This window comes from Nelusetta ayraudi, unplaced genomic scaffold (assembly GCF_046127955.1).
Source record: "Nelusetta ayraudi isolate G7.1 ecotype Tasmania unplaced genomic scaffold, CSIRO-AGI_Nayr_v1 ptg000110l, whole genome shotgun sequence".
NCBI lineage: Eukaryota > Metazoa > Chordata > Actinopteri > Tetraodontiformes > Monacanthidae > Nelusetta > Nelusetta ayraudi.
This window is the reverse complement of record NW_027466160.1, coordinates 696,727-721,351: the sequence shown is the minus strand read 5'-3', so window position 1 is coordinate 721,351 and position 24,625 is coordinate 696,727. Positions and strand designations below refer to the sequence as shown.

The following is a 24,625-nucleotide window of genomic DNA, read 5'->3' as shown; positions in this document are numbered from 1 at the left end:
TTAGGACTTTTCTTTATTTTGAAAGAAACCAAACAGGAAGTTTTGCCGGAAGTCGAGCCGTCAGATTTCCTTCTCTACCTGACCGAAGACATGAGCTAGCTCCAGCGCCGGTGTAGATTATATGCTGGTTTAAAAAAAATAAGACGTGATTGAATTTACATTATTAAATGCCTGAAGAGGATCGAGACGTGACGTGAACGGACCGAAACACGGTAGGCACGACTCGCCACTTCATCTACGGAAGAAGATTTGTTGTGTATTTTGTCGTGTTTTGGTACCGTCTCTTAAAGTTTCGGTTTCAACCACCAGAAAACCTGCTACTAGCATAAACTTTGAGTCAAGTAACGCCGTGGAGGGAAGTCTCGGCGCAAGAGTCGTCAGTTTGTGAACTTTACTATTTTGTTTTTTTTTAACTGGTGTAATTATTTGCCCGGGAACCTTCTCGAAGAGCCCAAATGTCAGGAGTTTCCGGTCCAAGATCCGAAGTCTCGATTTCCTGTTTACGCCATTTAACACATTCAATCTGGTGAAATATATTAGAAAAAAAAACCTCTGTAGTGTGTCATTATTACATTTGTCTGTATTGTATATGTCTCTATTAATTCCTTTATTTGGTTTATATTTTTTGTTTTTGTTTTTGTTTTGTTTTTTTTGTTTTTTTAAGTAACATTTGCAGCCTGGTTCATCAAATGACCTACAAATCAAATGATTGGACTGTTGTGTCATGTCAGTGATGAGTGGCAGTCCTGCGTCCGTCCAGATGGACGAAGTCCGGAGGAGGGCTCAGTCCGTCCTCTCCATGTCCGGCTCGGCCCAGGATGTGAAGGCCGACGTCCAGACCATGGCCAGCCTGCCCTTACCACCGTCGGAGAAGTACCGTCACCTGGGAGTGGAGGCCATGCTGAGGGAGAACACAGACCAAGCCACCAGGCAGGAGGTGTGGAAGGTTTATTAAAAAAAAATATATATATATATATATATATATTTTTTTTTTTTTAGTCAAACAGACTCAGAAATGCTGCTTTAATTATTACGTGGGAGTGATTTAACGGTCATTTATCATAACTGAAGGCTCCCTGGTCCTCAGGTCCAGGTGTACTTGAGCAGGCTGGTCAAGGCCTTGAGCATTCTGGAGAAATACGGCTGCAACCTGACCAGTCCCAGCAGGCCGCGCTACTGGAGGAGCGTCAAGCACAACAACCCCGTCTTCAGAGCCACGGTGGACGCCGTCAAGGTGAGAAGGAGATGGGGTTCCTCCTCCACCTCCTCTTCCTTCTCCTCCCCCTCCTCCAGCTAGATGTCCTGCTGTGATTTGGTCACACAGGTTGTCATTTTTTTCCCAATGACAGGGCGGCCGGACGGTCCTCTTCCTGTACGGCTACACCAACCAGCAGGTGGACGGCCTCAGTTTCCCCGAGGACGTGGCCGAGCCGGACAGAGGGACGGTAGCCGCGGTGACGCTGGAGGTCATGACGGTGCGCTCCGAGGTGGACATGCTCCTCAAGGTGAGCCCTCTTCTTTACCACCGACGTTTCTCTTCGGCAGCGTGACCCACAACCTGTTTGTGTCTGTGTCTGTCCTTCAGGGCGTCCATCCCCACCCCGAGTACTTCGAGAACATCGTACCGTTTCTTGTCCAGCAGGTGTGTGCGCCAACATCTTCATCAGATCTCAGTATTTAATGTTTTATTTTACATTGTTTTAACACATAGTAATCTAGAAACGGTAAATATATCATTTGTGCGTCACATCTTGGTGCCACAAAATAAGAAATGGTTAATTGACAACAAATAAATGAGGTGGAGCTTGTGCACCTGGAGATGTTCCTTGAAGCTCTTGAATCTGCTGCAGAACTTCAGAGTTTAAGTGAGTGTATGGCTGTTGTCCTCAGGACAAACAGGACGGCGACCCGGCGGTCGACCCGTCTGTGGAGGAGCAGCAGGAGGTCCCGGTCCTTCCCCGCCCCCGCCCCCATCCTCCTCCCCCTCCACCCAAACCCAGCTCCGTGTCTGCAAGAGCACCCCGGAGCCCAACCACACCCACACCCACACCCACAGGTGAGCCACCGTCTGCTCAGCACTCTTTGAAGACTGAGCTACAACCTGTGCTGTCTTCACTTTTTCTCTTCCTCCCTCCTTGCAGAGATCTGCAGTATCTGTGGCATCGCCCCGGTCCACGCCCAGTGCTTCACCTGCGTTCAGAGGCTGTGTTTGAAATGCGACATGCTGTACCACTCTCACCCCGAACGCAAAGGACACCAGAGGAACGTCACAACACCAGCCAAGACCTCCAGGTCAGCGCAAGAACATTGAGAAGAAAACCTGCTCGTGCTTGGAGTTGTTTATTTTTCAGCTGTCTGTGTTCTTCCAGCCCGTCTCTGTCGCCGTGGGAGTGCTCCCACTGCACCACGGTCAACCAGATGCGAGCCGTCCTGTGCGCCACCTGCGAGCGGCCGCGACTGGCCATGGCCGCGTCCCTCCTGCAAGACAGCCTGAGCTCGCTTCCTTCATCTCCCAGCACAGGTGAGTCCGGCGTCATCGGAGCATCGTGACGGAACGACGGCCGTGCGGCAGGACGCGAGGACGGCAAAAGCAAAATGTTTTTTTGCGTTTGTCTTCTGCAGAGTGGCAGTGCAAGAGCTGCACGGTGCTCAACCAGGGCAGCAGCATCCTCTGTGAGGTGTGTGAGCGACCCCGTCTGGCCACTCGCCCCCCCGTGATGCCCAGCCCAGGATCTCAGTCCGCTGAGTCCAGCAGACAGGTTTGTCTCAGCGCCGCCTCCTGCTGGTGGCCTCTGCTTTGTGTGGTTTTGTTTTACAGCGTGGTCCTGCTCCACAGTGGATGTGTCGCTTCTGCACCTTCGTCAACACCAAGCCCTCCGCCGCCTGCGAGATGTGCAACCTGGTGTGCAAAGACTCGGGCGGGGACTCTCTCCCCCACTCCCCCCAACAGACCCCGCCCACCGCCAGAGAGCCACCCCAGCCGCTGCCCAGACCCCAGCCCAGACCCCGGCTCAACCTGGAGCTGAGGCGGCAGGAGACCATGAAGAAGGACGGCCTCAGTCTCATGCACGAGATCAGAGTAGGCACCTGCAGCAGAGCCGGGGGTCGTCTCCGACCCTCTGGCTGGCTTTTAACTCCTCTTTCGTCTCTGCAGGAAGCTGAGAAAAGTGGAATCAGCCCCGAGGAGGTGTACGCCGCCATCCTGTGCAGCGGCAGCGGCGCCAGGCCCTGTGACTGGCTGGCGTCGGAGCTCCCCCACCTGCTGGATGAGATCTGCGCCATGGCCGCCTCAGTGCAGCTCACCTACCACGCAGGCGAGAGCGGAACGCAGCCCGCTGAGGGGGCGGGAGCTGGAAGCGAGGAGGCGGAACTGGAGCCGGGCGGCGAACCTGGAGGTCCTGGAGGTCCGGGCGAGGGCCTGAAGCTGTCGAGGGCCGAGGCCAAGCTGGCGTGGCTGTCGGCGGGCGGAGACACGGAGAGAGCAGTGAGACAGCTGCTGAGAGACAGACAGCTCAAGGTAGGAGAGTGGGGAGTGGGGAATCGTCCTGTACTGAGGTAACAGAGTCCTGTGTGTGTGTCTGCCACCAGCTGCGGGAGCTGAGCTCGCTGGGCTTCAGGGACGCCTCGCAGTGTCAAGAGGCTCTGCGGCTGAGCGGCGGCGAGGTGAAGGGGGCGCTGTCCCTGCTGCAGCGCCCCCTGCTGGAACCCTTCCACGCGCGCATCTGGTCCGACCAGCCGGAGCCGCCCGTCGATCCCAAACATCCCGACAAACCGGTGCGAGTGGTTTGGAGTCGTCTCCATTGTGAAGCCCCCCCCCCAGTCCCCCCCCCCGTGATGTCGCGTCATCGTCATCTCTCGTGTCTCTCCGTAGAGGATGTGCAGGCGTCTGCTGGCGCTCTACGACCTGCCCAGTTGGGGGCGCTGCGAGATCGCGCTGGGCTTGCTGCAGGAGCAGCGGGACACCTACTTGCTGGAGGACGTGGTGCAGGCGGTGAAGATGTCCCACGACAGAGACTTCATCCGCCGCCTGCTCAACAACGAGTGTCCCTGCTGCCTCGGCAACTTCCCCCGCAGCAAGGTCAGCTGGCCAGTCAGTCAGTCAGTCAGCCAGCCAGCCAGTCAGTCTGGGTGTCTCACCCTCCTCCTCTGCTCCTCTCTGGTCCAGATGCAGTCTCTGACCTCCTGCCAGTGCTCCGTGTGTCACGAGTGCTTCAGGATCCACTTCACCATCGCCGTGAGGGACAAGCACATCCGGGACATGGTCTGTCCCGTGTGCAGCGAGCCGGACATCAACGACCCTGAGCAGCTGGACAGCTACTTCTCCACGCTGGACATCCAGGTGAGCCCACGGAGAGCAGAGAATAGCAGCAGCAGCAAGCATAGAAAAAGACTCTCCTACAACATAATTATGAAATGAAGCAGCCAATTCAGTCATCTCAATCTGAATCTGAATCAATTCTAAGCAGAAGTTTAGTTCAGAAGGTTGTAAGAGGAGCAAGTTAAATTCAGAAAAGGCCATGTAGTGTTTGTTAGTGTAGTGTTATACTGCTGCCTGCCACAAGGTGGCCCCCTTTGTTTTTCTAGTTGTTTTTAACTGCTTAAAACCAGTTGAAGGTTTTGGTGTTAGTTTGCAACAAAAAAAAAAAGAATGATAAAAATGACCTTTGGTTGACCTGCATGATGACTGCAGCTGCGTGACTGCCTGGAGGCCGACGTCTACGAGCTCTTCCACAAGAAGCTGACGGAGCACGCTCTGATGAAGGACCCAAAGTTCCTGTGGTGCTGCCACGTGAGTTCTCCGCTGGTTCCTCCTCTCCTGCAGCTTGGAGCTGCAACCAGGCACCGCCTGAAAGATTTTCTTTTATTCTTGTCAGCCTGTGGACCCTGAAGACTTAAACTTGTTGTACAGTCATTGAAATGAGTTGAAGTGATGCAGGTTCAGGAACAAACTCTGAACGACCTCGTCAGATACCACCACTGTATGTGGACCTGATGATCACTCACCCAGCTCCAGCCTCTGCTGCCAGCTGCTCCTTCACTGGCCCCTGACTGTTGCTCCCAGTGGGGCCCAGAGGAAGCCACTATCAGCCAAGCTGTATATCTGCGGCCGCTCCCACACAGAGAAAAATGCTGCTGGGAGGCTCAGAGCTGAAAGTGTGGAAGGACGGAGCGCACCTGGCACCGACTCCTCCGCACTGGGAGGATTCTTCAACCAGCGGTCGTCCTTGTGAAACAATGTGTGTGTCTCCTCTCCTCTCCTCTGATGTGGACTCTGCCTCTGCCCTCAGTGCACCTCCGGCTTCATCAACGATGGAGACCAGCTCAAGGTCACGTGTCCCTCCTGCCACCAGAGCTTCTGCGCCCAGTGCAAGAAGCCGGTGAGTAGCGGCCAATTCCCATCATTCCTCTGCCACCCTGCCTGAAGTGTGTGTGTGGCCGCCTTTGACTGTGTGTGTGTGTGTGTGTGTGTGTGTGTGTGTGTGTGTGTGTGTGTGTGTGTGTGTGTGTGTGTGTGTGTGTGTGTGTGTGTGTGTGTGTGTGTGTGACCCTCAGTGGGAGCAGCAGCACCAGGACCTCTCCTGCGAGCAGTTCCAGCAGTGGAAGCGGGACAACGACCCTGAGTACCAGCGGCAGGGCCTGGCCGGCTACCTGAGGGACAACGGCATCAGTAAGATCTAACACGGCGCCCCCTGCTGTCCCTGTCTGCTCCCCTCACGCGTAGGTCACATGACCCAGGTGTCCAGCCAACGAGCACGCTGCCCTGTTTCAGCAGAGTCCGGGTGAAACGCCGTTCCTGTTCCCTTCCACTTCCTGTTTGTTCTCTGATCTGCAGCACTTCCCCGCTGTGTCCTGTGCCAATTATCACTCGAAAAGATTGCAGCAGTTCCTTCCAGCATCCCAACTCAGCAGCCTTGTGTTGACCTTCTTGCCCTCCCTCCCTTCACCCCCCCCCACCCCCCCCCCCACCCCTACTTGCAGCGTGCCCTCACTGCAGGTTCCAGTACGCGCTGACCAAAGGCGGCTGCATGCACTTCAGCTGCTCCCAGTGCAGGTACCAGTTCTGCAGCGGCTGCAACAACCCCTACCACAAGGTCAGGAGACGTCCTTCAGCTCTTCCCGCTTTCTCTCAGGTGTGTGGGGTTTGTTTTTGATGACGATCCTGGTTTGTTCCTGGTGCTCTGCTCTTGTCCTGCCAGACAACCTGCAAGATGCCCCAGTGTGCCTACACCGCCCTGCACGCCCACCACCCTCGAGACTGCCTCTTCTACCTGCGGGACTGGGAGCCCGACAGGCTGCAGGCCCTGCTGCAGGTACCACCGCCACCTCCACCACCACCACCTCCACCTTCTGATCACTTCCTGTATGAATGGAACGTCGCTGTGAAGCTGAACCATTAATTGTTCCTAAAAAGAGTGTGTGGTTGTGTTTCCCCCTGCGGTGCTGGTTCTCCTCAGAGGAGCGGCGTGGAGTTCAACACAGAACCTTCCACTGGAACCCAGACTGGTAACTGACTCTTTCTATCTATCTGTGCACACGTCCAAGAGCCGAGCGCTGAGAGGTCGCACGTGTTCCTTTTGAACGCAACGCCGCCATGTGTCAGAGATTCCTCAGCGCTGCTTCCTCCCTCAGACGCCTGCTGCGTCATGGAGCAGAAAGACGACAGCGGCGTGCACGTGGACTCGCCATGCGGCGCCCAGACCCACCCGGGACAGGCCGGCCTATGCGAGTGAGTGTCTCCCAGTGTGTTCCAGTGTCTCCCAGTGTCTCCCAGTGTCTCCCCCAGTGTCTCCCCCAGTGTCTCCCACTGTGTCCCAGTGTCTCCCAGTGTGTCCCAGTGTGTCTCAGTGTGTGTGTTGTCCTGCAGGAAGCACTACCGGGAGTACCTGGTGAGCCTGATCAACGGCCACGCTCTGGACCCGGCGCTGCTCTACGACAGGGACGAGCTGGTGCGGGCCTGCCAGAGGTACCAGGTGGAGCACCAGCGGGCCGACAACGAGGACGACAACGCCTACAGCGAGCGGCTGCTGAAGGTGAGGCGGCGCTCTGAGAAGGCGGAGCCTCTCGGGCTGCTTCTCACTCCAGTGAGGTTCTTCTTGGAACTCAAATCAGTGACTTCCCTTTCATGAGGAGATGAAATCTTACTGCGGTTCAGTGCAATAGCAGAAATGACATCACTCCACTGTACGCTAGCTGTCAATCACGTTGCCCCTCCCATTGAGTTTGACATTGATTGACTGGACTGAAATGATGGAATAAATACAGACTGGAAGAAACACCAGCGAGGTTCTGAGTATGGAAACCCCTTCTGGGAAAGTGTGTTTCAAACTTGCAGAGATCTTTGTGCGTTCACTCTGAGTTGTCTCGCTGTGTTTTTGCACTTGGAAGCAAAACTTGAACTTGTTGCCTCACCTTCATCTTTTTATTTCTCCCTCCAGAAACTCATGGAGGTTCCTTTAGGGGAACGAGTCCCCAGGATCAAGTGAACCATCGCCTCCTGCATCGTAAACAAAAAAAAAAAATCACCTCTCATGAAAGAATTCTGAGGCCGTTTGTCATGTTGTCATGTTGCCACCAAAGAGCCGTGTAGGAGTTCGGTGCCAAGCTGAGTCTGATACACAAATCACTTTATTGACTCCGCCTCTAAAATCTCATCAATATATTTTAAGTCAAAATAATAAAGCTGCCGTGAAGAAATATAATTCCTGGAAATTCAACTTTTTACAACGATCTGGAACTTTCTGTCAGAGGTATTTTTCAGGTGTTGTCCTGTCACTCTGTTTTCTATTTTGCCTTCCATACAATGAACAAATGGCGCTCAGACATCCTGCTGATTCGTTGGAAAGTTTCTTGGTTCTGCGCTGCTGAACCTCTTACCTCGCACCTTGTATTTTCTCTGCCTTTGTACATCAGTACACTTCAGAATAAAATGTATTTTTGTTGCACATCTGCCGCCCTTTGTCTTTTTATAATTGTTTTAATTATATTATTTTTAGTTTGCTCCGAAGGCGAGCCTTGGCAAGGACGCCCAACAGGAAGCATCAACACCATAACGTGAGTCACGGCGGGAGATAATGACAGAAAAGAATTTGTTTTCAACAACCACAACACAGTATGAGGGCACAGCAGCAGCAGCAGTGCGCCAATGATACCAATAATAATGTCCCAGTTAAAATATGAAGGTGATGGCAGTCGACCGGCTCGGTCAGCGAGGCACAGCTGTGTTCGACTGTATTTTCAGCGGAGAAAAGAAGAAAAGACTTCCCAGGTGCTGCTGCCCTGTGTAAACCTACCTGTAAGTTCACTCCCGCCCCGAGCACGTGAGCGGCGGCGGTACGGTTGGCGGCGGTACGGTTGGCGGCGTCCTCTGTCGTCCCCTGGCGGCGGCCGCTGTCGCCGCCCCACCGGGCTTCTGAGAAGTCACGTGATTTCGGGGAAGAGGCTGGTCGAGCTGTCGGGTCTCTGAAGCAGCAGCGGCTCAGTGAGTTGTTCAGTCCGCTGTCGCTGCAGCTGCCGCGGAGGAAACGCAACCACGAGAAGGTAAACGAAACTCAGCCACGCTTCCTTCTTCACGGCGAACACGACCGAACCCGGAACACTGCCGCCCGGCTCGGCAGCGACCTTCATTCGGATGTTATTTTTGTTTGAATGTTTGCGTGGCGTTTATCGCAGACAGACTGTTGCCGAGTCTGGACCTGCTAATATGGAGGATAAGAAACAAAGTATCCGTTGGTTGTGCGATGTGCTTCTCTTGTGCAGTTGGTTATTTGTTGCTCTATATTGTTTGTTTGTTTGTTTGTTTTTTTGATGTGAATCCGGTGTTTAAGGGCGTCCTCCTGGCAGCAGGAGGTGGGCGGGCCGCAGGGGGCGTCGGGTCGAGCAGGCTGATTACGGAAGTTGACTTGTCTTCTTTTTTCTCATCCTGTCAGTGTGTCTGTGTGTGTGCGCGACTCTGACCAGGGGACACCATGGCTGCGGGGAGAACGCGCTCCACCCGCAAACTGCGCGCCTGGATCGTCGAGCAGGTGCGTTGTGCCGTGCGCGCGAGGCTGTCCTCGAATGCCCTGCAGTGCACTGGGCGTCAAGGAAGCGCTGTGTGTGTGTGTGTGTGTGTGTGTGTGTGTGTGTGTGTGTGTGTGTGCGCGCGCGCGCGCGTGTGAGCGAGATGATATCACAGCACAAGAAATGAGATTGATTCAATCAGCAGCAGATTCACTGTGGAAGAGAGAAGGTCCTGATGTCACCGTTGACATCAGTCGTGTGTGTGTTTGTGTGTGTGCTGGAATATTTTACATCAGTCTCAATAATTAGATCATTTCAAATAACCAAAGGTTATTATTATAAAGGTTATAACATCAAAGTTTTTTTTTTAGATTTTGTGAATTTATTTTACGTGACTGGGCTGATTTAACAAATACTAATGATCAATATAATGATCGATCATTTTGAGTTAGAATTTTCCCTTATTGTACATGAGTTTTGTCGTCGCGCTGGAACAGCAAGTTGTTTTTTGTTTGTGTGTTTTGCGTGAACTTTGTGCGTCGGTGCAGGTGTGCAGTGGGAAATATCCCGGCCTGGTCTGGGACGACGAGGCCAAGACCATGTTCCGCATCCCGTGGAAGCACGCTGGGAAGCAGGACTTCCGCAAGGACGAAGATGCTGCCATCTTCAAGGTCAGGATGGCTTGACCCCTCCCAGCCACACCCACAGTGTGACGCCTGACCTCTGACCCCTCCTCTCAAACTCTGCGCTGTGCAGGCCTGGGCCGACTTCAAAGGCAAACTGAGCGATGGCGGCGGCAACAGCCCGGCGTCCTGGAAGACCCGCCTCCGCTGCGCCCTCAACAAGAGCACCGAGTTCCAGGAGGTGGCAGAGCGCAGCCAGCTGGACATCTCAGAGCCCTACAAGGTGTACCGCCTGGTGCCGCCCGCTGAGCAGGGTGAGAGACTGCAGCGCCACCTGCTGCCCGCTGCCTTCACTCACACGCTAGCCATGCTGTGCGCTGGGCAGATTTCAGGGCCTTTAAATTCTATAAATCAGATGGGAAAAAAAGAAGATGGGGAAACTTTCTGTACTTCCACATTTGATCTTTCTAATCGGCAATGAATCCCGGTAGCACTCTGGACCAGAGGTGGGCTCACTTTCTGGTTCTCGTGGGGCCACAATGGGTTCTAAGATTTGACAGAGAGGCCTATAAGTATGTGTGAGGGATGTGTAAAAAACATTGGAAAATGAAGCAAAGCAAAGTTGCAACCAAATCAGTGTCTCTGAAGGTCCAAGGTGTTCCTTATTGAAATGACTCTGGAAAACACTGGATGAAACACAGCTGTTTTACGACTAACTCGCTTGTTATCATTTCTTCACGTTCGGCGGGCCGGCTCAAAAAGCTTAATGGGCCACATATGGGCCCCGGGCCGTAGCTTGCCACGCCGGCTCTAGACTCTAGCAGGGGTTTGTAGCTCCGGTCGTTGACTCATGGTCAGTCATCTCGTCTCATCAATGGTTCATCATGTTGAGCTTCTCGTTCCCTCCTGAACTGATCAAAACATGTTTGTTGCGTCGCACAACAAGGGTTGTGAGTCACTGCTAGTGAAGCTGCACCCTGCGGCACCACTGCGTCCTACATAAAGCAGCTCTCCCGTCTGACCTGCTGATTAAAGACCAAAGTGCGGTTGTGACGATAGACAGAAACTGCCTGAAGAAACATGAAGGGGTTTCATAGTATTAGAATTAGCATTAGCATTAGCAGCATTAGCGTGGCTGCTCTTCACTGTCGCTGACTGACTGTGCAGGGTCCGTCACTCCTGAGAAGAAATGCAGAGCCAAGGCCCCGAAGAGGCAGAGGAGTCGGCGGAGGAGGACCAGCCACTCCGACAGCGACCACAGCGACGACAGCGACCACAGCGACCACAGCGACTGGCGCTGCAGCCGCAGGAAGCTGATCAAGACGGAGCAGGAGATGTCGTCCCCGCCTGTGAGTTCCTCATCAGTCGTAAGATCACTTTGTCATGTCACTTTGCAGCCTGCCTCATGTTCTTGTGTTTCCCAGGAGCACCAGAACTTTCCCCAGGACGCCGCGGAGCCGACGGAGCCCAGCGCGCTCCCGGCCAAGCCGGAAGAATTGCAGTACACCATCGAGTTCACCACCGAGGGCCCGACAGACGGTGAGCCTGACGTGTGTTGTCAGAGCAAGAGGAAGTTCACCTGCTGCCAAATGCAAATTGACCTGATGGGTTGACCTCCCCTCTGCTGCTGCTGCTGCTGCAGGTTTCACAGACTCGTCGTTGTACCGCCTTTGCCCCACCACAGGCGTCGATGAGATCACGCTGGACGTGCGGATCGAGGAGAACGTTCCTGCTCCCACTGAAGGTAGGAGAAGATGTCACTGCAGCCCCTCCTGCACTTTCCATCTCAAACTCCCGAATAAAGATATTTAAGAAGACGAGAAAGCACCGTTCAGTCACTGGATCCATAGTTTTCTCAGTTTGCATCTTCGTGTTTGACCTCATCAGAAGGAGGCTGTTAAACAAAGATACATTGTAATTATGTTTTATCTACTTTTGTGTGGTTGTATGTATTGTGGTATTAAAACCAAACCAAAGCAGTATGAGAGAGAGAGAGAGAGAGAGAGAGAGAGAGAGAGAGAGAGAGAGAGAGAGAGAGAGAGGGCAGAGAGGGAGGGGGGGGAGAGAGAGAGAGAGAGAGAGGGAGAGGGAGAGAGAGGGAGAGGGAGGGAGAGAGGGAGGGAGAGGGGGAGAGAGAGAGAGAGGGAGGGAGAGGGAGAGGGGGAGAGAGAGAGAGAGAGAGGGAGGGAGGGAGGGAGAGGGAGAGACAGCGAGAGCGAGAGATCAGATGAACCTCCACACTGAGTGATTGTGAACCCGCTCTCCGACCCCTCAGCCCAGGACTCCTTCCACGTGGGGATCCGCTACCTGGGCCAGGAGGTCCTCCAGCGCCACGTGCACGGCACCGACGTGCGGATCCTCTACCCGTCCTTGTCGCTGGCGGCGCCGCTGCCGGCGGCGCTGGGCGGCGGCTGCTTCCCGCGCATCCTGCTGCCGGAGCCGCCGGCCTCGCTGCCGCCCAGTGAGGAGCAGCGGGCGCTCTTCACCCTGCTGCCCTTCATGGAGCGCGGCGTGGCGCTCACCTCCACGCCCAAGGGCATCTACGGCAGGCGCTTCTGCCAGGGGCGGGTCTTCTGGACGGGGCCGCACACCACGGCGCCGGGCCTGCACAAGATGGAGAGGAACACCGACCCGGTGCTGCTCTTCAGCAAGGACGTCTTCAAGCAGCGTGAGTCACACACACACACACACACACACACACACACACACAACACACCAGTGTCAGACTCAGATACACACTGGGCCAACACTGATGCTTATTGGAAAAATGCTCCTCCTGATAGAACCGTGACCCTTTTTATATGGGACAAGTTAAGTTTTGCTTCGACCTGAACTCAATATTGCACACATGCAAAAACTTTCATGGAAAAGTTTTAAAAAAAAAAATAATTTTGTGAGTGAAAATATTTTTCCCCCCGCCCTGGCCGAGCAGAGCTGGAGAACTTCCACGCCAGCGGCGGCGAGCCGCCTCAGTGCAGCATCACGCTGTGTTTCGGCGAGGAGCTGAGCACCACCGACGACCTGGCCTCCAAACTGGTCATCGTGCAGGTGAGCCAGCCCCCCCCCCCCCCGGCCCCCACGCTGCCTCCATCGCCCACCGCTCTGGGTCGTCCTCCTGGCCGCTGACGGGCTCCCGGCTCTCTCCACAGGTCACGCTGCCGTGGGCGGAGCAGCAGGTGCAGAAGGCCATCTCCATCCAGGACTCCATCAGCCTGCTGCAGTCACTGGCCAGTCAGTCTCCGCTGGGGGAGATCACGCTCAACCTGGTGGCGCTGCCCCCGCTGGCCGCTGACGGTACCGAGGTGTGCGGCCCCACCTGAGCCCGGCCGCCACCTCTGACCGCGGCTCGGTACCGCACGCGACAGCACTGCAACTTGTTTCATAGTCAAAGTGCAAGAGCCAAGTGAGTGTCGTGAAGCACTATAGGATCTTAATTTAAACCTTGGGGGTGGGGGGGGGGGGTTTAAAATGGGGGCTATTTTTTTTATTTTTCTATCTTGCTGAGAAATTGTGATGGCACGAAACACAAGAAGAATGAAGAAGGTCAAGTTAGTCTTGAACTGTGGCTCTGTGGAAGCACTACAAGAAACCAACCTCAGAGGCAAGACCTGGGAATCAATCAAACGGAGGAGAAGAAGAAGAAGAAGAAGAAGAAGGGAAACTTTTCTCTACATTTTATCTTTATAATCAACATTTAATCACGTTAGCACTCTAGCAGGGTTCATTGTAGCTCCACTCGTCCACTCAAACTCATCTCATCTCGTCGTCCAGCTTCTCTTTGATTCCATTGGCTGGCTCAGTGTCATCCCTCACTCCTCCACCAGGTGTGGACAGGAGGCCCGCCAGGCCTCAGGCTCACCTGCATAACCAAGTCTCACCTCAGCCGGCTCGCACTACTCCAGCCAAGTCTTGCACTCAGCAGAATCTACCAGTGTCTGCGTTCAGATCACTGACTGGCCAATAAGACGACGCCGTCAAGTGACGCAAAGTCGTCAACCGTGTGAGCGCTGCAAGTTTAGTGACGCTAAAAAAACAATATTGACAGTATCCCAGGGTCCCATGCTGGACCGCTGAGAGAGTTTGGCACTGCAATTTCACCTTTTTAAGAAAAAAGCGCTAGAAAGTGTATAGCACTCTCTAGTGGACTGAAAAAGACTGCTGTTTTTCATATTGATATTTGAATAAGACTTTGATTGATTCTGCTTAATGCAAGACTGATGAACACAACAGTGACCTGGTGACTACAAAAGGACAAACTGGGCCATTTCCTGAAGTGGGCTGGGCATGGGCTGAAGGCACACGCAGCAGGAAGTGGGAGTGAGGGAGGTGTAAATATAGTTATTGATGCATGTTCTACTTCCTGTCTGTGAACACAATAAACACGTTCTTCCTGTGGAAACCGGCTTGGTGTTTGGGAGGAGAGGGAGGGGGTTAGGGCCGGGGGGGCGGGGCCTACATGCTCCCATTGGCCGGCGAGGCCAGCTCTGCGATCTTGCTGTTCAGTTTCTGATTGGTCCAGTCCTTGGTGATGTCATCCAGGTGGCTGTCAAAGTCCACCAGCAGCGCCTGGTCGCCCGACTCCAGCATCTGAGTGGCGATGGCTCGAGTCTCCTCCCACTGCCGCAGCATTATCCTGACACACACACACACACGCACAGGTCAGCTCGGCCTGCAGGAGGCGCTGCAGAGCGGCGAGAGCTGCCAACACTCACGTGTGTTTGTCTTTGAGGGTCCACTTGGAGTCCCTGCGCTCATACATGACGATGGGAGGGACCCGGTAGTCCGGCGCCATCTTGCTGCCGTCAAACTGTAGAGCGGAGGGAAACACCACCGCTCACTGAACCGTCCGGTCAAATACAACTGTGCTAAATATGACTAAAGTGCACAGTCCAAACACACACACACACACACACACACACTTTCCTCACCATTAACAAAACAGCATTCTCACACTGCTCTGAAATCTTATCAGCAATCTTCAGAGCGCAGGGCGTCGGGCTGCAAGAGACAAGACAGAAATTAGACTCTGTGTGTGTGTGTGTGTGTGTGTGTGTGTGTCCGGTGCTGCCATGGCGGCGTCAACCCCTCACCTGCTGTCTGATACGCAAGCGTTGGCCTGATAGTATCCCACAATCCTCTGCTGCGTCTGCGAGCACCACACGTCCACCTGAAACAACCGCCGGCAAAACAACAAACTCCATGACGACGACGACAACAAACAACAACCAGACAAACCAGGGCAGGGGCCAACATTTCAAAGGAGATCTGCCCAGCAATGGAGTATTCAGGAAGAAGACGTGGAAAGAGCGCCACCTGCTGGACGTTGCACTTTCCAACATAGCAACCTGGGCGTAAAGTCGTGGTCACACCGGACTGCTGCAGGTGAGGGCGAGCGGTGATGACGTCATCACCCTTTGAGTGTGTGCATGCGTGTATGTTCAGCAATATTCACTGCTGCTACACTGCTCACCGGCAGTCGCCTCCTCCATCCCAGTGTGGTGCTCCTACCTGTGTGAGGGCCAGCTGGGTGATGGGCGCCAGCGGCAGGTGGGAGTGCAGCAGCGGCACCGAGTCCGTCACGCACACAGCGCCACCTGTGGAGCCGGAGGAGGACAGCAGCAGCCCGTTGACGCTGCAGCGCGGGAAGAGGCAGCAGTGCAGGTACATCTTGACGTAGGCCCGACACGACAGCTCCACCTCTCCCATGATGCCTGGCGGCACAGAGGGGGGGGGAGCGGGAGGGGGGGAGAGACAGCGCTGTTATGGGACGCTAAATTAAATTAGGCAACAGTTTACTTTCAACAAGATGTGTGGTGGGGTGTGTGGACAACACAAAGCGCAGCTCAAGAGCCATTTCATCGCTCTAGTTTTTACATTTCACTGCTGTTCGTGTCCACACTGCCGTCAAAATGTTTTGTTCTTATAGTGAAGTTTTTTATTGTTTGATGTTGTTACTTTTCGTGTCTGCTTTGATTTAACGTGGACATCTGTGGTCGTGCCCAGCTTGAATTTTAAATTCCTGTATTTCCCCACGTGGAATTTGGGGGGAGTTGATGGCTGTTTTCGGTCATTACTGCTAATTTAAGCATTTGAGGCGTTTTTGAATGCGCCGTGTTTCCTTTTATTTTTCTAGGGTGGCAGCAATGCGCTTCCGTGTATCGCACTCGATGGGAAATCAGCAAGATGACCCAAAAGCAGAAAAGAGACTTTTCAGGGACCAATCGAAAGAGTTCAGGGCGTGGTTATCCCCGTTTACTCCTAGGGAAAGAAAACGAGCTTATGGGACGAGACGCCCGGTCTCACTGCGCATGCGCGTCACAGGCGCAAAATAATTATGTTAAATATCTAAATAAGAAACCACAATCGTCGCAGTAGTTTACAAACACACACAACCTATTTACAAATAAGGATAATCAGGAGCGTAGTTGAATGTAGTTCATCTGCGGCGTTTGTCGAGCTGCAGTCTGCCGCTGCTAGCCGACGATGCTATGTGAGCACGCTAGCTCAGCATCCCAAGTGGAGCGGCGCTGAGTCTCACCTGAGGACGGTGGTTTAGCGACGAGAACGGCACTGCACAGAACGGGCTCCTCCGAGCAAGTTTCGTTGTCAGGATGTCTGCAAATCCGAGCGAACGCCTACATGGGTTTCTTCATTGACACCGGGGAAGGAAGCCTTTGAATGGCCGCTTCCGGTTTCGCCCGCAAGAGTCGGCATTCGTCGTTTTGATTGGCCAAGCCGTTGACCTCACGTAGTCCCAGAGCTGTAGTCCTTCGGCGGTTCTCGCTCGGCAGAGGTGCGCCCCCTTGCGCAATATTTTGCAACTTCAGCACAAAATTGCGTTCTGCATTTCTCTACCCTTAGTTTGTAAGCATAAAAACGAATAAAGTGTAATAAAAGACCAGAGTTAGAGAGACGCATTTGACAATGAAACATCTGCAATATGTGGCAAGGCCTGTGTTGAATGTATTGGCAAAGGTGCATCTTGCTCTTGCGTCAACAGATCAGTTCAAATTCAGTTGGAAATAAAAAGTAGTGGCTCAAGGTTCAGGCAGAAACTGGCTTTATTGATTTCAGCAGAACATCTCAGAAGCAGTTGCTTCAGTGGCCAGCATGAATGTAGCCTTGCGGCACAAGCGTGTGGCGTCTACCCTGCTGTGTGGAAGGATAACGCATATCCAACTCTCCCGAGCGGTGGGACTGCTGGTGCTGCACATAGTAGCCTGGCTGCTACTGCTGCAGCATATAGTAGCCTGGCTGCTGCTGGTGGCGGTGCTGCTGCTGGTGCACACGGTGGCCCTGTGGCTGCTGGTGGCGGTGCTGCTGCTGCTGCTGCACGGGTACACGAGGGACCTGATACTGCTGCAGCAAAGGCACACGGTGCTGCTGGTGGTGGTTCTCCTGCTGCTGCACGGGTACACGAGGGACCTGATACTGCTGCAGCAAAGGCACACGGTGCTGCTGGTGGTGGTTCTCCTGCTGCTGCACGGGTACACGAGGGACCTGATACTGCTGCAGCAAAGGCACACGGTGCTGCTGGTGGTGGTTCTCCTGCTGCTGCACGGGTACACGAGGGACCTGATACTGCTGCAGCAAAGGCACACGGTGCTGCTGGTGGTTCTCCTGCTGCTGCACGGGTACACGAGGGACCTGATACTGCAAAGGCACACGGTGCTGCTGGTGGTGGTTCTCCTGCTGCTGCACGGGTACACGAGGGACCTGATACTGCTGCAGCAAAGGCACACGGTGCTGCTGGTGGTGGTTCTCCTGCTGCTGCACGGGTACACGAGGGACCTGATACTGCAAAGGCACATGGTGCTGCTGGTGGTTCTCCTGCTGCTGCACGGACACACGAGGGACCTGATACTGCAAGGGCACACGAGGGACCTGATACTGCTGCAGCAAAGGCACACGGTGCTGCTGGTGGTTCTGCTGCTGCTGCTGCACGGACACATGGTAGCCCGGGTGGTTCTCCTGCTGCTGCACGGGCACACGAGGGACCTGATACTGCACGGGCACATGGTAGCCCTGCTGCTGCACGGGCACATGGTAGCCCTGCTGCTGCACGGGCACATGGTAGCCCGGGTGGTTCTCCTGCTGCTGCACGGGCACACGAGGGACCTGATACTGCACGGGCACATGGTAGCCCTGCTGCTGCACGGGCACATGGTAGCCTCGCTTCTGCACGGGCACATGGTAGCCTCGCTTCGGCTGGTATTGAATGTGTTGCTTGGGCATATGCTGTTGTTGCTGGTAGGTGGGCATATCGAAGACTGGCTGCTGCTGCTGCTGCATGGGCACACTGTATACAGGAGACTGCTGCTGCACAGCCATTTGGGAGACTGGCATTCGCTGCTGCTGCTGCTGCTCCTGTTGCACAGGCGTACCCTTGCCAGGCTGCTGCAGCACAGCCTTGTGGTAGACTTGAGGCCGCTGCTGCGCCTGATGTTGCTGCTGCACAGGCAAACCCTTGCCTGGCTGCTGCTCAGTTGCAAGGTTATGGGACGACTGCTGCTGCTGCTGACCCGGCATACCCTTGCCTAGGGGTTGCTGCTGGAGGTTCAGCTCTTGTCTGTAAGTGGGTACTTGCAGGTTGGACTGCTGAGACAGCTGCAGGGGCTGCTGCCGGTTCTGTGCCAAGTCTCGTTGAGGCGCCTGAGATTTAAAAAAAAAAAAAAAAAAGGGACATGAGTAATGCTAGTCTTAACTAATCTAAAGGGGAAAAGTAGACTCATTGTTGCCATTTAGAGATCCTGCTACTGTGTCACAAGGCTTGAAAATCAGTTTGCCAACTTACCCCCTTTGCGTTTGATGCCGTGCTGCTCCCAGGTGAATATGGCTGCTGATGGAGTGTCTTGGCTGGAGGGTCCGCAATTATGTACGCTGTTAAAAAGCACAAACTGTTCACACAACACTCTTCACATTCAGACCCACACAGGCGAGCTCTTCTTCTGAGATGACTCACCACTAACTTGTTTCCTCTCGCCAGAGGTCAGAAAAGACAACAGCAGGCATCTACACAAAGTCACAAGTTACTCACAGTGCCAAACATATTAATCACACAAATTTAAAACAAAAACCTCATTCACTCACACTACTAGAAATCCCATGGCTGGTGCTACAGTTGTCAGTCGGGGAAGCAGGAAAACTCCTCTTTAGCTCCTTCCGTTCCTACCGATCCCAAACAGCTGAAGGACAGTGAAGTTCTGAGGAGGACCTGGACCTCTTGAGAGCTTCCAGGCTCATCCTGCTAATGAGCAACCACCAGGTGTGAGCGATGGGAGACAGGTGTGTCCGTCATCAGGAGACCAGGGTCAGGTGCGTAAGAGGAGGGGCTTAACTTCAGGCTTCTGTTTTGGTCACATGACTGTGTGTGTGTGTGTGTGTGTGTGTGTGTGTGTGTGTGTGTGTGTGTGTGTGTGTGTGTGTGTGTTTTCTCGTCAGCTTATGACGTCAGCAGCAGCGGCTTCACCAAGTTCCCCTGAACTACAGACCTAATGCAGAACTACAATTCCCATCAGCAGCTAAATTACACAACGCCGACCACTTCCCCCGAGGTGCACTTTCAACATAAGAGCACCGAGGCGCTCCTCCCGCTGTGGGAACCGGGGCCAGGACGCGAGCGCGAGTCTGGGCCTTTATTTTGAAAGGGAGGCGGTCGTTCCCTAGCCCGACCCTGCCTGCCGGGACCACCGGGCGCACGGGGAGCCGTCAGTCCATCCGTCCGTGGTGCAATCTGCGCAGGGACCGGCGGGACAGGACGTGATGCGGCTCCGTGTGCTCGGTGCCGTGCTGCTGTCGGCGGCCGCCTACTACGTGTACCTGCCGCTGCCGAGCGGCGTGGCCGAGCCGTGGAAGCTGATGCTGCTGGACGCGCTCTTCCGGAGCTTTACGCATGCGGTGAGGCTCGCGAGGAGGGAGGGACGGAGGTGGGCGCGCAGGTTGATGTGCCGGTGGGTCGGCCGGACCCCCGGGCGGGCGTAGAAGAAACACACAATGTTATTGGCGGAGCGTCAGACAGGTGTGAGCGGCAGTGATGGAGTGGAGCTTCCTTTCATGATGGCACTTCAGAGCAGGAAAGAAAAGTGGAAACTTTTCTAATATTACCTGGAATGTGGTTTGAAGTAAACAAGCGTGAAGATGTGACATCATTGTGTTTTTGCAACAACTAACAGGCTGGTGTGGCTTTGGAATAAAGTTCAGGTTGGAGGATAACTCCGATAAATCAGACACTTTAAACAAAGTTCACTGTAAATGGGAAGTTTTGGCATATTTTCCACAAATCTAGAGAACTTTCCGCCACCAGCGTGGAGGCAACACTGTCACTGAGTTATCTTGGAGCGTCCTCATACTCTGGCCTGAGTGTGAAGACTTTGCTCTCTGGAGCTGCTCCTCCTCACAGCTCCTCCCTGCACCTCCTGACCTGCCAGTCTGGAGCAGAACAGGTTCTCACACCCTCGCCGCCCTTGGCAACATCAACACCGGGAGACTTTTCAGGAAAAACCGGCACCGCTGATCACTCTCATACATTCAGGGCCTTCAGGTTTCCTGTCTTGGGCTGTTTGTTCAACTGCCACACATTTACACCCACCAAGTGTTCACAAAACCCCCTCTATGATAGAGTGATATAATCCAGGGAGGAGGATTGTGAAAAGTGTCTCCTGTGATCATCTTGTTCATGTTTCTCCAGAGCGACGTGGCTCACGCCCTGGGCGTGTGCCACCGGGTGCACTTGCTGAACCGGGTGGTGTCCTGGGTGGAGGTGATCGAGCCCCACTCCAGCCACACCCTGCAGGTCACCGACTCCACGCTAGGGGGCGTGCCCACCCGCATCTTCCAGCCCGTGGCGGGCGGGCAGCGGCTGAGGCGGGGCATCGTCTACTTCCACGGGGGAGGCTGGGCGCTGGGCAGCGGACGTGAGTGCGAGCCGGCTTCTGACTGACTCGAATGCATCGCCGCTTCGCGCTTCCGCTGCGAAAAAATGACGCTTGATCTCTGACTCGTCCCGATCTGCTGCAGGGATGCGATCGTACGACCTCCTCTGTCGGAAAATGGCAGAAGATCTGGACGCAGTGGTCATGTCTGTGGAGTGAGTGGAATGCAGTGCAATGAACAGATGAGAATTAGATTACAAGACTTTATTGTTCGTGTACATTGCAGCGCAGGGTTTCGTTCAGTTCTCCTCAGTAGTTGTTAAGCCAGCGCCATACACCCAAAAAGTTTTTGGCTTGTGCATTATGCAGCCCCATAGAGCATCTCACACTTCACACCACGTCTGTTACTCCCATGATGCATCAGGACACATCAGCCTATCAGAAGGAGAGACAGCAGCACGTACAACACCGTGAAGTCACACTGGGGATATAACATTTTCTGGCGATTTTCTGGCCTTTATCATTTTTTTCTAAATATTAAAAGTCCGATGTCTTAAAAATCTGCAATAGAAAGATTTGTTATGAACCATGTCTCAGGTTAAAGGTCGTCCACTCAGCTGTTTCACAGCCGGTTCTTGTATTGTGATCAGATGGGGGAAAATGCTTTTTGGGCCAGATGGGGTTTTGGCTGTAGTACTATGAGTGACCACTGGGGAAAACTGCTGCGCTGCCATATTGCCAGTCTGCTAACCTGTTGAACTCTGCCCTGGTTGCTTCACTGCCAGCTACCGACTGGCGCCGGAGGCCGTCTTCCCCGACCAGTACCACGACGCCCTGGCTGCCTCGCGGGCCTTCCTGTCCTCCCAGGTGTTGGAGCGCTACAGCATCGACCCCCAGCGGGTGTGCGTGTCCGGGGACAGCGCTGGAGGGAACCTGGCGGCCGCCGTGGCCCAGGAGGTGAACTTGTGTGACGCTAAAAAGCTAAAAAAAAACAAACTATGGTTAACGCCGATGAGATTATACACAAGGCATCACACGCTCATTTTTTAAAATCGCATTTGAACCGCAAGACGTTTGTCCATTGAATAAGTGGGTCTAGATCAGGGGGAGCAAGCTGCTTGACTGGTGGGGTCACAGTGGGCTAGAGGAGCCGGAGCAGCAGCGGATGGATGGAGTGTTTTGGTGAGGAGGAAACAATCTATCATGGGATACATGGAGAAAACATGTTGCTTTAATGTCCAATTGGAAATGAAGCAAAGCAAAGTCGCAACCAATTCAGTGTCTTTGAAGGCCCACCAGGGTGTGGAGCTCTTTATTGAAAAGACTCTGAAAACGCTGCAAACATGGATCAAATACAGCTATTGTATTAATTACTTACCATTAAAATCATGTCCTCAAATTCAGCTGACCGGATTCAAAAGTTGAACGGCCTGCTTATGGCCCCCAGACTGTAGTTTGCCCCAGTCATAATACAGAAGATCATCAATGCTTCTCTTTGTGTTCCTTTGGTTTCACACTTGCTGTTTAGGTCACTGTCAGCCGGGCTTCCTAAAAAAAATGAAATGCAGCTAACTAGGAGCAAGACCCTTATTGATGACTTTTATTGCACTGCGAGTATACACTTTTATTCATGTATTTATGAGCAGTATTTTAAGCTTTCACAAATATCAAAATCACAAACGACGCGATTGTGATTAATCATGGTTAACGTTAGAAAAAAAATCAGATCTTCACACCCCCTTGAGCTGAGTGTGTGTGTGTGTGTGTGTGTGTTGTTTGTGTGTGTGTGTGTGTGTGTGTGTGTGTGTGTGTGTGTGTGTGTGTGTGTGTGCAGCTGGGCTCTGACGACTCGGTGCGGGTCAAGTTTGCGGCCCAGGCGCTGATCTACCCGGTGCTGCAGGCGCTGGACTTCCACACGCCGTCCTACCAGCAGAACCAGGCCGTGCCCATTCTCTACCGCCCCCTCATGGCCCAGTTCTGGCTGGAGTACCTGGGCGCCAACGCCTCGCTGGCGTCGCAGCTGCTGGCCAACAACCACAGCGGCGCCCTGGACGCCAAGCTGGACTGGACCCGGCTGCTGCCGCCGGCCCGCAGGAAGCACTACCGGCCCGTCCTGCGGAGGGCGCCGGGCTCGCCGCGGCTTCTCCTGGACCAGGTGCCGCAGCTGCTGGACGTGCGTGCGGCGCCGCTGCTGGCCGAGGAGGCGGTGCTGCGGCGCACGCCGCGGCGGGCCTTGGTGCTGACCTGCGAGTTCGACGTGCTGCGGGACGACGGGCTGATGTACGGACGCCGCCTGCAGGACGCCGGCGTGGCCGTGACCTCGGAGCACATGGAGGACGGCTTCCACGGCTGCATGGTCTTCGCCTACCTGCCCATGATGTCCAGCGTGGGCCGCCGCAGCATGGAGAGCTACATCCGCTGGCTGGACCACAACCTGTAGGTGGCGCTGGTTTTCAAGGATCAGCAGCAGCCAAACGGAAGTTCACTGCTGTAGTGGAGTCATTTTGAGTCGGGGGGGGGGTATATATTTTTTGTCTTGCTATTGTGGTGTGTAGCAGCACAGAGATGTGAGATGTTTTTGGGGATGAAGCCAGTAGAGGCCAGACGGAGGTGGTTTGTACAGTGAGGATCGGGCCAGGAGGCCTGCAGGAGCAGCAGACTCCATCAGTTTTGATGGATGTGCTGAAAGAGGACGTGGTGTCGACGGGTGTCCAGAAGAGAAGCTGCAGATCTGCAAGCAGGTCCTGGTCCAGAGAACATCCAGAGCTGGAGGAGCCAAAACATCCCCCCAGAGGACCGGACGGAAGATTCTCTCATGTCAAAAAAAAACTACCTATCAGCACAAACAAAAATATCAGGGTAAATATAGAGAAATGTATGATTATTTTTCTTAAGAAACAGGCAAAATTCAGGTCAGTGTTGTGTCTCAGTTTTCTGCCTTCGCACAAACTGAGCAAAAACAAGTTTGGACCGAGCTGCCTGGAGATCGAAGTCCTCTGGTTATCGTCAGCTATTTACTCTCCTTGCACTGGCTGTGTGTGTGTGTGTGTGGGTGTGTGTGTGTGTGTGTGTGTGTGTGTGTGTGTGTGTGTGTGTGTGTGTGTGTGCGCTACAAGTGTGCCAGAGTTCACATCTGTGTATGTTCACTGGATTGTGCAATAAGTGTCCACGCGAGGTCGTCCGTCAGCCTCTGAGCGAGTGAGTCCACTTCCTGTTGACCGCCGTGCTGCGGGGGCCGCTGCTCTGATAGCCCCCCCCCCCAACCGCCCAACCCCCCAGCGGAGGATCGGGTTCCCCCCCCCCCTGCACAGGGGGAGTGGGCGGGGGGGAACTGGTGGGGGTGTGGCCTCTGAGTTTCAGGGTTTCCATGAAAGCAAAGTGGGAACATAAAGATTTAAAACGTGTGAATGTGTCCCGAGTGCTGCACTGTGTTTTTAAGTGAATGTCTGACTCACACTGTTTTAATATAAATCAACCTCTTATGATTCTTTGTGTGCTGGAGGGGGAAGGCGGCAGTCGTGCGACCGGTCGTGTTGTGGTTGTAATCAAATCATCCTCCCTGCTTGTAGAATCACGCTGAGGCTAAAGTGTGTGATTGATTTTGACCGCCGGGGGGCGCTGCAGGCAACACTGGAGCAGGGATGATTTTTATATGTTTTTTAATGGCCACAGATCAGTAGCTGTATTTAAAAAAAAAAAAAAAAAATCAAAGTATTATTTTCAAGACTGTTTGTCTCCCACTGGGTGAAATAAAGCTCCCTGATCGACCTGCTGGTGTCTGATGTTGTGTGTCCTCTCACACCGTCCTCTGCTGACACACACTTCCTGCTGTTTATTTGCTTTAACACTTTGCTTATTTCAATTTCTTTGCATTGCACTTTTTAAAAAAAAAAACATTATTACATTACATTATTGAATTGATTTAGTGAACTTTTATTGACATCATTGTTCATGGTTCATTTAACTGAACATGTTTGAGATTTACAGGCCTGGATCTGGATCTCGGACTCCCCAGACACACTAGGTGGCGCCAGCTCATCCCTCAGTGGGTGCCGGGCTCCCTGCAGCTGGTGTGAATGAGCGGAAGATGTGAGCAGTGAGTCTTTTATTGATTTGGCCCTTTTTCAGCAC

General features: G+C 53.8%; 3 protein-coding genes and 1 long non-coding RNA gene across 5 annotated transcripts; 2 read left to right on the top strand and 2 right to left on the bottom strand.

Moving 5' to 3' along the window:
* The first annotated feature begins 33 nt into the window (after positions 1–33).
* LOC142903427 (E3 ubiquitin-protein ligase RNF31-like) lies at positions 34–14,022 on the top strand. The gene is made up of 32 exons (XM_076049040.1): positions 34–212; positions 732–937; positions 1,088–1,234; positions 1,350–1,505; positions 1,586–1,642; positions 1,891–2,056; positions 2,142–2,292; positions 2,370–2,521; positions 2,623–2,759; positions 2,837–3,079; positions 3,155–3,517; positions 3,589–3,774; positions 3,872–4,078; positions 4,166–4,339; positions 4,691–4,789; positions 5,289–5,378; positions 5,554–5,668; positions 5,980–6,092; positions 6,198–6,311; positions 6,456–6,504; positions 6,631–6,727; positions 6,866–7,031; positions 8,826–8,847; positions 8,959–9,023; positions 9,549–9,671; positions 9,757–9,937; positions 10,791–10,972; positions 11,048–11,162; positions 11,266–11,367; positions 11,899–12,291; positions 12,556–12,671; positions 12,773–14,022. Exons 2-32 carry the CDS (start codon positions 734–736, stop codon positions 12,941–12,943), a joined length of 4,656 nt encoding a protein of 1,551 aa, XP_075905155.1. The 5' UTR covers positions 34–212; positions 732–733; the 3' UTR covers positions 12,944–14,022.
* emc9 (ER membrane protein complex subunit 9) lies at positions 13,494–16,323 on the bottom strand. Its single transcript, XM_076049044.1, has 6 exons — positions 16,162–16,323; positions 15,132–15,334; positions 14,714–14,790; positions 14,552–14,621; positions 14,336–14,430; positions 13,494–14,256 (listed from the first exon to the last, which is right to left on the bottom strand). The coding sequence occupies exons 2-6, from the start codon at positions 15,327–15,329 to the stop codon at positions 14,076–14,078; spliced, it is 621 nt and encodes a 206-aa protein (XP_075905159.1). The 5' UTR covers positions 15,330–15,334; positions 16,162–16,323; the 3' UTR covers positions 13,494–14,075.
* A 1,912-nt stretch (positions 16,324–18,235) lies between these two features.
* Positions 18,236–18,814, bottom strand: LOC142903431 (uncharacterized). Of its 2 annotated transcripts, XR_012929242.1 has the most exons (4): positions 18,714–18,814; positions 18,586–18,635; positions 18,418–18,503; positions 18,236–18,275 (listed from the first exon to the last, which is right to left on the bottom strand). It is a non-coding gene; the product is annotated as an uncharacterized LOC142903431 (long non-coding RNA). The 2 variants fall into 2 exon arrangements; XR_012929241.1 differs by lacking the exon at positions 18,236–18,275 and having other exon boundaries at positions 18,366–18,503.
* A 259-nt stretch (positions 18,815–19,073) lies between these two features.
* On the top strand, positions 19,074–24,263 carry LOC142903429 (neutral cholesterol ester hydrolase 1-like). Its single transcript, XM_076049042.1, has 5 exons — positions 19,074–19,520; positions 20,311–20,536; positions 20,640–20,709; positions 21,280–21,451; positions 22,329–24,263. Exons 1-5 carry the CDS (start codon positions 19,386–19,388, stop codon positions 22,932–22,934), a joined length of 1,209 nt encoding a protein of 402 aa, XP_075905157.1. The 5' UTR covers positions 19,074–19,385; the 3' UTR covers positions 22,935–24,263.
* Positions 24,264–24,625: the final 362 nt, after the last annotated feature.